We start from the raw sequence: 13,076 nt of genomic DNA on the forward strand, positions 1-13,076 counted from the left end.
TTTCCTTGAGGTTCTCACCACTTTGCGTAGTGAGACTGCAAAGTTGGGGGATTCCAACAAGGTATTGCTAATGTGGATTGACAATGTTTGTCCAAAAAAAAGGCTGTCACTGTTTGAAGCAAACAAGCAGATGAACTTGAAAGATGAACTCCAGCAGAGATCAGCAGTGATACTTTCCCACAGACTGCCAATCCCCACAAACTGGAGAAACCTGTTACTTCATATCTCATCAACAACATCTGATTTCTCTTTTCACTGGAACTTTTAAAATTCCCTGGTCTTGATCATTCAGCACAAGATCCCACTCATCAACAATAATGAAAAACTGTTATGTAATGACAGACAAAGGTGGAAGGACAATGAAGAGTGAGAAATGACATCATATTGCTATGAGGGAAAAAGAAAAGCTTCCATATTATTAAAGCCTGGAAGTTTTGGAGTTGTATTTGTGACCTGAGCTCCAAACAGTGCTTTTATTTCTTAGTACTACCTTTATTATTAACTTAAAACAAATGTATTATATGTGTAGCCATAACATGCAATAAAATAACAGAGCATCATGTGTGATGTCCCAGGCATACATGGGCAGGTAATTTGCTTTTTGTTTACCAGACTCTCCGTCTGTCAACATTCCCATCTAACCTGTCTCCATTCTTTCTCTTTCCTTCCAGCACACGTTTATTTTCTCCCTCCCTCCAGTCTTCACAAACAATAGCTGAGAAAATGTTTGCGCCCTCTCTTTGCATATGCCACACTCGTCCTTCTTTCACTTTCACACTGGCAGTTTCAGTTTCGCGTCGCTAGACATGCTTACACGCTGACTAGGTGGTGCTTACTGGGTGACATAGAGAGAAATAAATTGAGTGGGTGATGGGAAAGGTTTGTAGTTTGGTGTTAGTGCTGACCACAGTGTGAGTTTCTACAGCAGACTGATCATACTGCTAATGACAAATTACTATCTGAGGGTTCAACACCAGCAAATGAACCTCCAGCAATGACTTTATATCAGCTCTCTTCTTTGAATGAAGTTGAGAGAGAGAATTGAGGTTTTCGAGTAGAATCTAAATCTCTCCCCAGCTCTTTCTCTTTCGCTGACTGTCTTGCTTTTACTCATCAATTCTGTTTGTACAGATTTAGGAAAAACCCACACTCCCAGTACACAGAGAGACATTTGGATGGAGGCTTAATGTGCTGGCCGAATTTCCGTTCCTTGCCCTTCAGAAGTGGACAGGACAATCTAGTTTAGTCGGAACTGAATTAAAATAACTGGCAGCAGAGTGATTGTTCATGGGCCTTTTTGGTCTGATGTAACTCCTCATCTCTTTATCAGATGAGCTCAACTACTTCTTCATTGACGCTGCCTGTTATTGTTCCAAATCTATTTATTTTCATTGATTTTAATGTGGATGTTAAGAAATATTAGTGTTTCTCAAACTGTTTACACCCTGTACCACCTCAGAAAATAGTCATCTCTCCACGTACCACCAGCATGACAGACATTCGTAGACATCGTGGGCCGACCCTGTTCGGCTACATACAGTTTACGAAGGAGGCAGGTTTATTCATAACAAGAGGATCTTTTATTGTTGACTGTTGTTGAATCCTGAACAGAACCGGTCCCCGAGCTACTTGTTGTTTCTTTACTACAAAGAGTGGATTGTTACGATTACCTTTTTCATACAATTAAATATCACTGTTTACCACAGAAACTTTTAACCATTTATCAATGACTTTTATCACGATTGTTTTCTATTTTTAGCTGTTTAACTTTAGCTACTACCTTAACTTTTTATACTTTACTTTGAGCTAATTATTCCATCTGTTTATCCATTGTTTTTATGCAACAGGTAATAAATATTACTTCCCATTTCTATTTTAATATTCTACTTAACACATTGTTCTGCTGACATTGTCCACATAAGTGCCTCAAACAACCGTACTTAAATAAAAACGGACTATAATTAGGTGTCAACAAATAGATTGATTCAATCTCAGCAGAAGACAACCTATTTTTGGAGGAAATAAAAAAGGAAATCTGTTATAATTTGCTGTTCTATTTACCTGATCTCTTGGCAACAGCAATTGCATAAAAACTAGTTGGCATTTGAGAAGTGGAAATAGTTTTCTAAGAGTAATGGATATCTGGTTTAAACTGCCAGCTAAGAGATGATGCACATTTGAAATAATTATCTAAAAGTAATATTATATTATTTATCTTAAATAATGAATAAACAAATAAATGATCCCTTTAAGATGTTGACTCACGTTGAGCACAGTATCACACCAATTGGTAATCCTAATTTGGATAATTTTTTCCAATCAAATCAATTGGTAATCCTAATTTGGATAATTTTTTCCAATCAAATCATAACTTTTGTTCTTTTCAAATTACCCGAGCTACTACACAATGCTTCCATGTACCCCAGGCAACCGCAGAAGTGCCCTCTGGTTAGTGCACACTGTACTAGGGAAGCATTTACTGTAGCACATGTAACTGCAGTTTAATAGCTCTCTGGTGTTGTGGACATGGCAGGCGGCTGTAACCTTAATACATCTTAATATTCACTGTGTGTTCGGATGTGACAGTGATGTCTTCTGACTGCTGAACACTGCTACATCCCTAAACACTGAAGTCAATGCTTTCCGGCGTATGAATTATAGATGGACCCGGGCCCGAGCTGCCTTCTCTGAATAAGTAAAACAGTTCTGCCTGCAAGTCCGGGTGAAAATATAGTGTGTGCAAAAGTCTGACAGTGTGACTGTGTTGGTGTGTGTGTGCAGTGAGGCAGATAAAAATGGATGAAATAATGATGAGCACGGTCGTCATCGCATTCGTTCCTCTAAATGGGGGCAGAGGAAGAGAGGGAACAGAGGTAGGAGAGACTTCCTGTGACATCATCACAGCATTTATATGACATGGTCAGCTTCCAACTCATACTGGCGCACAACCCACCCGTATATTCTTACATACTCACATGACTAATGAGCAAGACAATAGGCACTTTTTTAAAACTGATACTGCGGAGAAACATTTAATGTCACATGACCGCATGTCTGATGAAAGGAAAAGGAAACAAAGCTATTGTATGTAATACATATATGACTATATGACTATGATTTGTTTCCACTGTCACAAAAATATAAATGGAATGTGCTAATTCTTGCTGATAGAAAGCATTTACTATTTTAGTTACAATCATAGATCATTTCAAAACCTTCTGCCCAAGTGATCAGGACATGTTTATCAGTGTATCAATAAGTGTGGAGTTATTATAACAAAAGGAGGTGTGCTTGCTGTTTCATGCCTTCGGTTTTGCTTTAAAACCTTCATAATCATCATCATCATCAGGTGCAGGTCAACGGCCTACCTGAGTGACACAATAATCTATGGGCGAGGTACAAAAACAGACTGGTAAAGAAGCTTTCAGCATTAACAGATTATATTTGATATTATATGATGAACCTCCTCTGAACAGAAAAGCTTCTAGGGAACTGATTTCGTCACGGTTTTCATCAAAAACATTTTTTTCACTGATGAAAACACAAACTAGACTAGACACTAACTAATGTATTGACATATTTGAGCGAATAAAAACAAGATTAATTTGTCTACATTCACTGTAGATTTATACTTAAACTTTAAACTAAAACTGAAACTATGACAAATTCAGGTTTTCAAAATGAACGCTGACATGACACTGAGACCACTGTGTGTTGATATACGTATACTGACAGTCTATTACAAACTGTGTAGGCCTTTGACATCTTCATATGTGCAACTGAGCAGCAAATAAACCCGTCGGGTGAAAAATGAGAAAACAACAAGAAATAATTCTCACCTTTATAATCAATGTATAAACTTGTTAGTAAGCTGTCATCGATTTACACATTCAGCAGATATTTGAGCCACATTAACGTAAATTTGTACTTGTGTTTCTGGTCACTAGGCGAAGGCAAAGAGGCCTTTGGTTCAGGGCAGGTAGTTTCTAGCAGGATTTTTCTAGATCGTTTTGTTGAAAACAACCTAAATTGAGCTACAGATGACTACGCCGATAAGAACGAACCAAAAGAGTGAAGTTGTGGGCTGGAAAAACACCTAAACAATAAGCATAAAAATGTTATAAAGCCCTGTAGAACTCAGGGGGAACAGCAGAGTTGCGTGATAATGTTCTGTGAGTTCATGACTCCAATAAACCTCTTTCACATCCAAACAGTCATGTGAGCTATTGTTAATATAAAGTAAAAGCAAAAGCTTGAAACAGCAAATATACCTTTGTTTCCATTCATCTGTTATAAAACTTTATATGTTTGGGCCCAGAATAGTCACTTTACAGGAATTTTGTCATGTCAAAGAATATTGAAGTGATACAGGTTTTTCCCTTTTTTAGCGGGGAATATTGTCCTTATTGATGTAAAATGACAGCATGACTCTGTAACTTTGGTACTGACCAGGTCAGCCACTGGTGACTTCTTGCGATTCTGTTTCTCCACCTCCACCTGCATCTTGGCCATGGGTTTGGCCATAGCCAGGGCCAGCTTCGCCTCCGCCTGCAGCTTCTTCTGTCGACTCAGGAAGTCCATGTCCTCCAGAGACTCAGAGTCATCCTCGGTGGTGTCCCTGTCTGAGTAGGATGAACTCTGCTTGGACTGCAGGGAGGAAGTGGTGGTTTTTTTGGGGGGGTAGGGTGAATAAAAGACAAGTTGTGGCAAGGTGGAATACAATTTGAGGGAGAAAGCGACAGAGAAAAGAAAATAGTAAAAGTGAGAGAAAGGAGTAAGAATGGAGGAAGGAAAGGGGGAGAGGTAAGAAAGACCAGGTCAAGGGATTAATGTTTATGCATTCTTGGCATTTTGGTGTGTAGACTTTACACACTGACAGTGTACATCAAATGGGATGTGAGGAGAGCGTGGATAAACATGTAAAGAGACGATAATTCTCTTTCTGTTAAATGCGTCTCAGGCTGACAGGAGGTTAATGTGGCCAGTCATCCATGGCGATGGCGAGTGTCTCCAATTCACCTCTCTTTGCTGCCCGTGAATTGGTTAATAGGCCAGAAAACGTGAGCAAAGACATTCATAAAGCGACTAAAACCGCCAGCTATCTCTCCTAATCATAATGAATATCTCCCCTGTCCCACCGCTTTCAGTATTCTGTTTCAATCTCGCTTTTACACAATCAGCTCTTTATACTTTTGCACTTTCACACTGTGTTTCCTTTGCTTCTTGAATTCTGCAGAAATACTATAATAACCCTGTGTGGGCTTCAAAGTTCACAAGTGTGCATCAGGGCTCACCATAGGGGACAGAGGCGTATCCAGACTGGTCTCAGTCTTGCTGTCATCTGCATCACTGTCCTTGTCGCTGCCGCTGTCATTGACAAAACAGATCTGTAGGTTCATCCCGCTCTGCAGCCTGCACGGAGAGACAGAGATAGAGAGGGAGACATGTTAATATTAGCACAAATGCAGATAAGAGTCAAGCCAGTTCAATGTTGGCTCTTTCTGAGGTAATTGACTCGGATCAGGGCCAAAACAGACAGCAATGTCAACAGCACTGTTGCTAATACAAACGACCTATGATGAGTTCAACAAAGAGCTTTGCTTCAATGAAGGATTTAAAGCGCTGTGAGCACACAAACTGTTCTGTGTGCACTATGCCACAAGTTAAAGAGAGAAAAAGTGAAAAACAAATATGAACAATGGAGAGAAAATCCTAACAGATGCCAGCCGCCTTCGTCATGAGAGCAAAGTGCCCGCTGAAGGTTGGAGTTAAGGAGGGTTTGTGTTTTTAATCATCTCCCCTCTTGTGTCCTATATGGATCGATCCAGGATGCATCTGGTAGGTCTGATCCAATCTACCTGGGACCGTTGGGGGCGTTTTTGTGCTACAGAGGAGGGGAATATCACTAGGCGTAGATCCAGCACACCGTGGATCAATAATGTGCTTATTCAATGCAGTAATTACAAACAAAGCTGATTGGTTACACAGCATACATCCAATGAGTCCTGATTAAAACAGGACCGAGAGATCGATTGTTTTTTTGTTTTTTGTTTGCTTTCTCCAGGAGATGCAGCATCAAAATTCTTCCTGTAACTTGTGTTTACTGTAAACGATTGTATATATGTATGTCTTGTAGCACTGTTATTGGCGGAGATGTGAAATGTGTGTAGCAAGAAACTGCAGCACGGAAATTCCAAAGAAACGTTTGCGGTCAAATAGAAAGAATGCTAACATTTGCATAGTTTGTAAAGAGAGAGAGAGACAAATGTATCTTGTAACTATAAAACGTGTCACTCATATCGAAGTTTCTTTACTTATCATGAACGCGACGTAGGTGTGAGACTACGGTTTCATTTTATTTGATCTTATCTAACACACTGTATTAGAGCTCCGAACTAAGATAAGATGAGATAGCCTTTAATCATCCCACACCGAGGAAATTCACTTGTCACAGTAGCTCATATACACAGGGTTAATAATAAATTATTCACGTCAAGTTAGAAATATGTAGAAACAGTCATGAAGTCGTGCTGAAGAAAGTCATGCTGGTGTTAAAGAGTCTGACAGCTGTTAGAATGAAGGACCTGTGGTAGAGCTCCTTCTTACATGGTGGGGGTAGCAGGCTGCTGCTGAAGCCCACCACAGTCAGTCATGCAGGGGTTTGAGAGGAGTTGTTCATGATGGTTGTCAGCTTACTGCTGTGGTTATCATCTCTGTGTTGCAACCGGAGACACATGTATCACATTTTCAGACAGTACTCTCATTTGATGGTTTCCTCGTTATCATAAAGCATCATTAACGTGATGCAGAAATATATTTCCACATGAAATCCACATGATTCAAATCACAGGAAAGTGAAAGAAGTGTTTACAGAACATCAAGTTCCAGTAAGGTAGTGTAGGAGGTGGTAGCAGTGAGTGTGTGCACATGTAGCTGATCTTTTTGGGAAGTGAGAGCTGTAATGGCTGACTGTATGTGGCCTCATTCATACTGCAATCTTCTCTCTTTCCTGTCATTCTCGTTCTGCCTAGTTGCCCTTTCTTCATTGGTACCAGTGACAATAAACCAACACTTTCGGAGTCATATGAGAATCCCCTTTCAGTCGACTCTTTTTTCAGAGTACGAGAAAACATAATATGACAATAAGTCAAAGGTCTTACCGTGAGGAGAGGCTGGGTTTGCCGCTCTTGCTGCAGCTGGTGTAGATGCCGGGCCCATCATCAAAGAAACTGCCCAGGGCCAACTTCTGCCTAATGGACTCTCTCTCATTCTTTTGGGCCTGCAACAGGAGATTAAAAAAAGATAGGGTCAGCTTTTTGATAGCTTATTTTGTAATTACACGATGAGGTCAGAGGGTCAGGCTGGTAGGAACTGGGTGTCTTCCAAAGACTCTTCAGCAGGTTGGACGCTTGTTGTCGCAGCACCTCACCTCGGGCATTTATATTTAGTTTTCTGGCATCACCTTAACACCCCCCTTCCCCACGTGAGCTAGCTGTGTGCACAAATAGAAGTGTAGTTACTCCTGGCACTTTCTGACAGTCCCAGATCTCCAGAGGAAGTGTATTAATAGCAGCAGCTTCCTCTTAATTTGCAGTAAGGGGTTCAGTGTGATCCTAACAAGGTCTGATTCAAAGTGTGGCATCAGCTGTAATACTGTTTCAGAATGTGTAAAAATATCTAAGCAGAGATCACTACAAGTTGACATGACCAGTATTCACAAGCAGGTGGCGCTGTTGTCTCAGAGAACAACCAAAAAGCAGTCCAATAGCCACACAAACACACACACACACACAAAGTGGATCTTCAGATACAGGATTTACACAGGATTAAGTTTCTGTATGGTGACCTCCAGAGTAAAAAACATTATTAGCCGTTTTCATACATGCTGAAATCTGCAAAAATCCCAACATTACACGATGGCTCTAATTTGGCTCCTTCCCAATCCTGAACTCCTAACTCAGCACAGCTTCAGTTTTGGCAGCACTTCACACACACTCACACATACACACCAGTACATCTCATCTGTGCTGATAGCAGGTAAACACCTCCGACAGAGGTGCAAATAACTAATGAGCTGCTCGGACTGTTTCTAATCAAACGGGACCGGTTCAGTTCTCTGTAGCCAGATTTGTGTCATGATGCAACAACTTAGGAAAGACTTTCCACGGTGCTTTATACGCCTCAAAGTTTACAGACACAAAGAGTCAGTTCTCCTGCACTTCTCTCTCTAAAAAAAAAAAAAAGAAATCCTGAAGGACAAAAGGGATTTTCCAGCATTTCTGTATTATTAAGTTCCAGCTCTCTAACATTATCTTGTGACACCTTGGAGGGCCCTGAGCCCAAGATGGGAAAGTACTGGTTTATATATTTTACATTTGAAAGTTTGAAAAGCTTATATATGAAACCATGCATCCCTATATGGATGTGGCCAGGTACCTCATTTTCCTTTCTGTCTCACTATCCAACCATATTTTTGGTCTGTATTTCAACCTTCACTATAAAATAAAGGCTAAATAATAAAAAAAAAAAAGAAGACTCATGGTGGCGATGGCCTGTATCTCTTCCTTTTTTTTAACAGTTTCTTTTCCATTATTACTTCCCACCTTCTCCTCTACACGTCTTCCACCTTTCTCATTTATTGCCGTTCATCACATTCCTGTGGGTCTTTAACCACCTGATTGTCTCACTCTCACTTCCTCATTATCCCCAATTCCACTCATCTCCTTCCATCTCCGCTTCTCTCCATCAGCCTCCAGCCTTTCCTTTTCTTTTCCACCAAGCCGTCTCTTTGCTGCTCATTCTCTTCTTCACTCTCCAAATTGCTTATCACAGCTTCACCTCTCTCCCACTCATTTTCTCAACTCCTTCGCTCCCTCCTTTCCTCTCTCTCTCTCTCTTTCTCTGTATGTCTGTCTGTCTGTCTGTCTCTCTTGACAATTGTGTGCAGGCGTTGGTGAGAGTGCCTTCACCAAGGACAAATGAACATAATCCCACTCCACACAAGAGCCCGCAAGACGTTCTTGGCACTGCCAGCACACACGCTGGCACGTAGAGGGGGTGGACTTGGCTTTGCTCCTTGAAGGGTGTGTTTGAAAGATAGCCTGAGGAGTCAAAATGAACACTCTTGAGAGTTTCAGTTCATTGCTTCAAAGGCGCAAACATCAGCCTGTGTGGTACAGTGCAGGCACATGCTTATGTACACGCACATCACTCATACGAGCTTGACTACAACACAGCTGACACACTGTCAGTCAAGTTACTCCGCAGAACAGCTGCTCCAAGCGAAGTGGAAAACTAGAGGTTCAGTGAGCGGTGTGGCGCCCCTCATGAGGCGGGGGGGCTGAGAAAACACACAAATGGGGGTTGCGCTGAGGTCCAGGTGGAGCGGAAGTGTGACGCATTAAAGAAGACTCAGGGGACGTTTTGCATCAGAATACTGAGTAATCAAACAGCATCAGCATCACCGCTAACTTTACAGCTCCGTTTGCAAAAACAGACCACACACGCTCTCTGCTGGAGTGTGTGTGTGTGCTGGTGTAAACACGTGCACAGATTTTATTTGCTAGAAGTCAAAAAGTGACTCTACTCTGACAAAATCAGTTAAAACCAGGCCATAAAACAGCATGAGACGTTTATTTTCTCGCATTTTACATTTAAGGTCCAGTGAGATGAGTTGAAGAATGAAGTATAAGCAGAGCATATGCTGCAGCGATGATTTAAAATGGAAAACATTTCATACTCTGCTACTGGAAAACTCATCAGCCCTCAAAGAGAGACTAACAAGTAACTGTCTTTGAATAAGGTTTAATATTTTTACATAAACATGGACACATAAGACACTTTTTCAAAAGGCTACTGATGACATACAGTCATGTTTTGACACGCAGATAGATAAATACATTTGACTGTTTATACTATTCATGCTACGCTTTCTTATAATGTGGGCTGTGAGAGAGAGTCAGGGTGAATTGCATGGCTTCTATCATTGATTAGCAACTAATGATTATTTTTATTATCGATTCATCTGCTGATTATTTTCTCGATAAATTGATACATCATTAAAAAAATATAAATATAAAATAACCCAAAAAAAAACTGTTTATCGTCCCAACGTGACATCTTTAAATATCTTGTTTTGTGGGACGATTATCCAAAACCAAAAAATATATAGTTTTTATATTCAGTTTTGTAATTATAGAAAACAAAGAAAAGCAGCTAATCAACTACCGTAATCAAGTAAACTGGATTATATTTACAAATATTTCACATTTATGCTCGAATAATGACTGAAACTATTATAGAATTAGTTGCCAATTGGCTTATGTTGATCAACTATTTATTGGACTAACTACTTCATTTCTAAATTTCTGAAAGTGAGTGCAGGCATAGTCTGGATGCCCTTGTCTCAGGTGAAATTCATTATTATACAACAAGAATAATATTCTCATGATAAGTGGGGTAAAAAAAATCTCAAAGCACCACTACTTTAAAAGCTGGATCAGCATGCAGGACACCATCGATGCATCTCACACCTGCCTGACAACACAACTTCCTGCCTTTGTATAAACATCATCTGTTATACAGCATGTTTTTGTTGTGTGTGTGTGTCTGGGTGGGCTGTGTGTGGTAAAAGAGTCATCATGGGAGCCCCATATACCATTTGCAAAGGTGTTGAATACGCCACTGAGAGGTGGAGGTGTGAAACGGGCAGTAAATACGCACTTCTGCCTCACCATCCTTTCCTACACAATTCCTCTATCATCCATACCAAGATCTCATCTTCTACCTTCTATCTCTTCACATGCACTTCCTTTACGGGAAATAAAGTGGATGAATTTCAATCAGAACCCCTTTGAGCCAGACCGCAATCAAATCCCATCATCTTCACAGTTTCTATGTTTGCTTATTGCTCCTCTTCCAGGTTTGATTTTTTAAGTTTAGTTATGGGTGAATGAAATGCAAACTTTGCATGTCAAAGGCTGGAAACACACACAAACTTCTGCTCTTCTGATTGGCTCATTCGCTCAAATCTTCATGAATAAGACGTTAGCGTAACATTTTGTGTACTTTACTGGATAATTCTTCCTCTAGAGCTTCTTATAAAATCCAGAGATGGCAAATCATCCGAACGTTTCCACATGATGATGATGACATGGAAAATTGGCAGATCCATTACATTAATAAATTTAGATGCATGTGGGAAAGGGAACAGAGAGCTAGAGAGAGAGAGAGAGAGAGTATGAGTGACAGTCTTAACCACCTCCCTCATTTCCTGGCCTTGAGCACTAGAGTCGTCACCATCCAAATTAGATTGGGAGGAACACAATCGGGCTAATTTGTGTTTTTCCTCAAATTCACTGAGCAATTTCCTCTGCTGAAAAACCCTCATTGACAAAGACATTTTCTCCTCCTCTCCGCACTACAACCATTCATCCACAGACCTAGAGGGTGGTTTAGCCTTGGCTATGGACGACAGGGTGTTTGTTTTGAAGCCCTCAAATCTTCCCTGAAAATCTATATTAGAGGAGGGGAGACGTATTTAATTATCTGTGCTAACAAAGAGCTTCCTCCTTCTCCCTCCCCTCTGATTGCTGGCTCATGTGGTCAGAAACTGCTGAGTGGTTTAGATCTGAGATATTTATAAATTCCCATTTAGTTTCTTCACCGTATCTAAATTAGAAAGACGCTAAAAGGACGGATCCTCTAAAATGTGTCACCTTTGTTTATTAATAGCTCTCTTTTCTTCTTGTTCCCTCCTTTGCTCACTAAGTTTTTTTTTTTTTTTGCACAATGCAGGCTTTTCACCAGTCGACACCTCTTACTGCCTGTAAGACAAGAATCCACTCACTGTTCTCTCACTCACGTATGCAAACACCAGGTCTTGTGAGTTACAGCAAAAGACATGGCGTGTGTGTTTGGAAGAAGTGGGACAGCTTCGCTGCTGATAGATATTCCAGACCTGGCTGCTGCACAGCTCTACAAACAGACACAAGGTCACTGTGTCTTCTGTGTGTGTGTTTTGACTATGCTCTTTAGCATCACAGTTCACCCACATGTTCTTGGATTCCTAGATTAAGTACTTGCATCTACGTTTATCTCTGAAAATATATAAATTCAACTGTTGTTCAGTTGTTATGTCGGCAAGATTAAGATGAGAAAGGTAACCACCTACTAGTATCTCTAGAGCTTATGCATTAACATGTAATGTCTCGTCTGAGAAAACAATAAAAACAATAATTTGTGTTTTTCTGGGGGATTATGTCAAAAAATAAATATGTCTTGGTTTGGTGCAGTGGCTTGACATTAGGTGGTGGACAGAGTCGGGTTGCTTCCCCCTGCTTCCACTCTGTATGTACAGCTATTCTAACGTCATATTTACCGTGCAGATGTAAGAATCTTCTCATCTAACTCTCAGCAAGAGAGTCTACATCCTCTTCGGAGGCTAAAAATGTATGTGTGTGTGTAGGATCCTCTTCTGTTTTCGTGCTATCTGAGACCCGTCTGTCTAGGCAGCGCAGCATTCCATCCCAGATAAGAAACCTGACCTCTGACCCCCTCATACAGTTCAGCCTCAGGTCAGTGCAAGGCTGCTCATGTCACTCAGATTGGAAGAGAACAGCTCAGCAAGTGGTGGATGGTTTTACACGAGTGTGTGCGTGAGTGTGTGTGGGTAAAAGTAGTGGGGGAGGGTTATGGTGGGATAAAGGGGGGAAAAAAAGACAAGAGAGAAGAATGACAAAGAGGGGGAGGAGAGATGGGGAGCATGAAGTGGGTTTAGACAGGACAATGGGTCTCCAAGTGACATTTGAGCTTTTTCTCTACAAAAAGGCCAGACTATAGATTTGTGGGAAAAGATTATTTGGAGGAATCTGTGTTTTTTCTTCTGGCAAAACATGAAGCAGATTTAAGGATAAAAGCCTGCTTACTCACACCATTATGTCATAGCTATGCCCAAAATATCTAAGCGCTTTAATACCCAAACTTCAAGCATTACGTCAGCCTCAGTCTTGGGCTACATCACAGAGCTACGCACAACACATAAAAACACTCTGAAAAGGAACATTGAGAAATAGGCT

The 13,076-nt window shown here is 40.7% G+C and overlaps 1 protein-coding gene across 6 annotated transcripts in view; it reads right to left on the minus strand.

Annotated features, from left to right (window-relative positions):
- The window catches only part of schip1 (schwannomin interacting protein 1), a 191,945-nt gene that overhangs the window by 2,992 nt on the left and 175,877 nt on the right, over positions 1 to 13,076 (minus strand). For all 6 annotated transcript variants that reach the window (XM_027280289.1, XM_027280290.1, XM_019271536.2 and 3 more), the window contains 3 exons: positions 7,161 to 7,279; positions 5,295 to 5,412; positions 4,450 to 4,647 (listed from right to left, as the gene is read on the minus strand). In XM_027280289.1, the coding sequence (XP_027136090.1) occupies positions 4,450 to 4,647; positions 5,295 to 5,412; positions 7,161 to 7,279 (435 nt within the window). The remainder of the gene's footprint in view (positions 1 to 4,449; positions 4,648 to 5,294; positions 5,413 to 7,160; positions 7,280 to 13,076) is intronic.

The sequence above is a fragment of the Larimichthys crocea genome, chromosome VII, assembly GCF_000972845.2.
Source record: "Larimichthys crocea isolate SSNF chromosome VII, L_crocea_2.0, whole genome shotgun sequence".
NCBI classification, from domain to species: Eukaryota; Metazoa; Chordata; class Actinopteri; family Sciaenidae; genus Larimichthys; species Larimichthys crocea.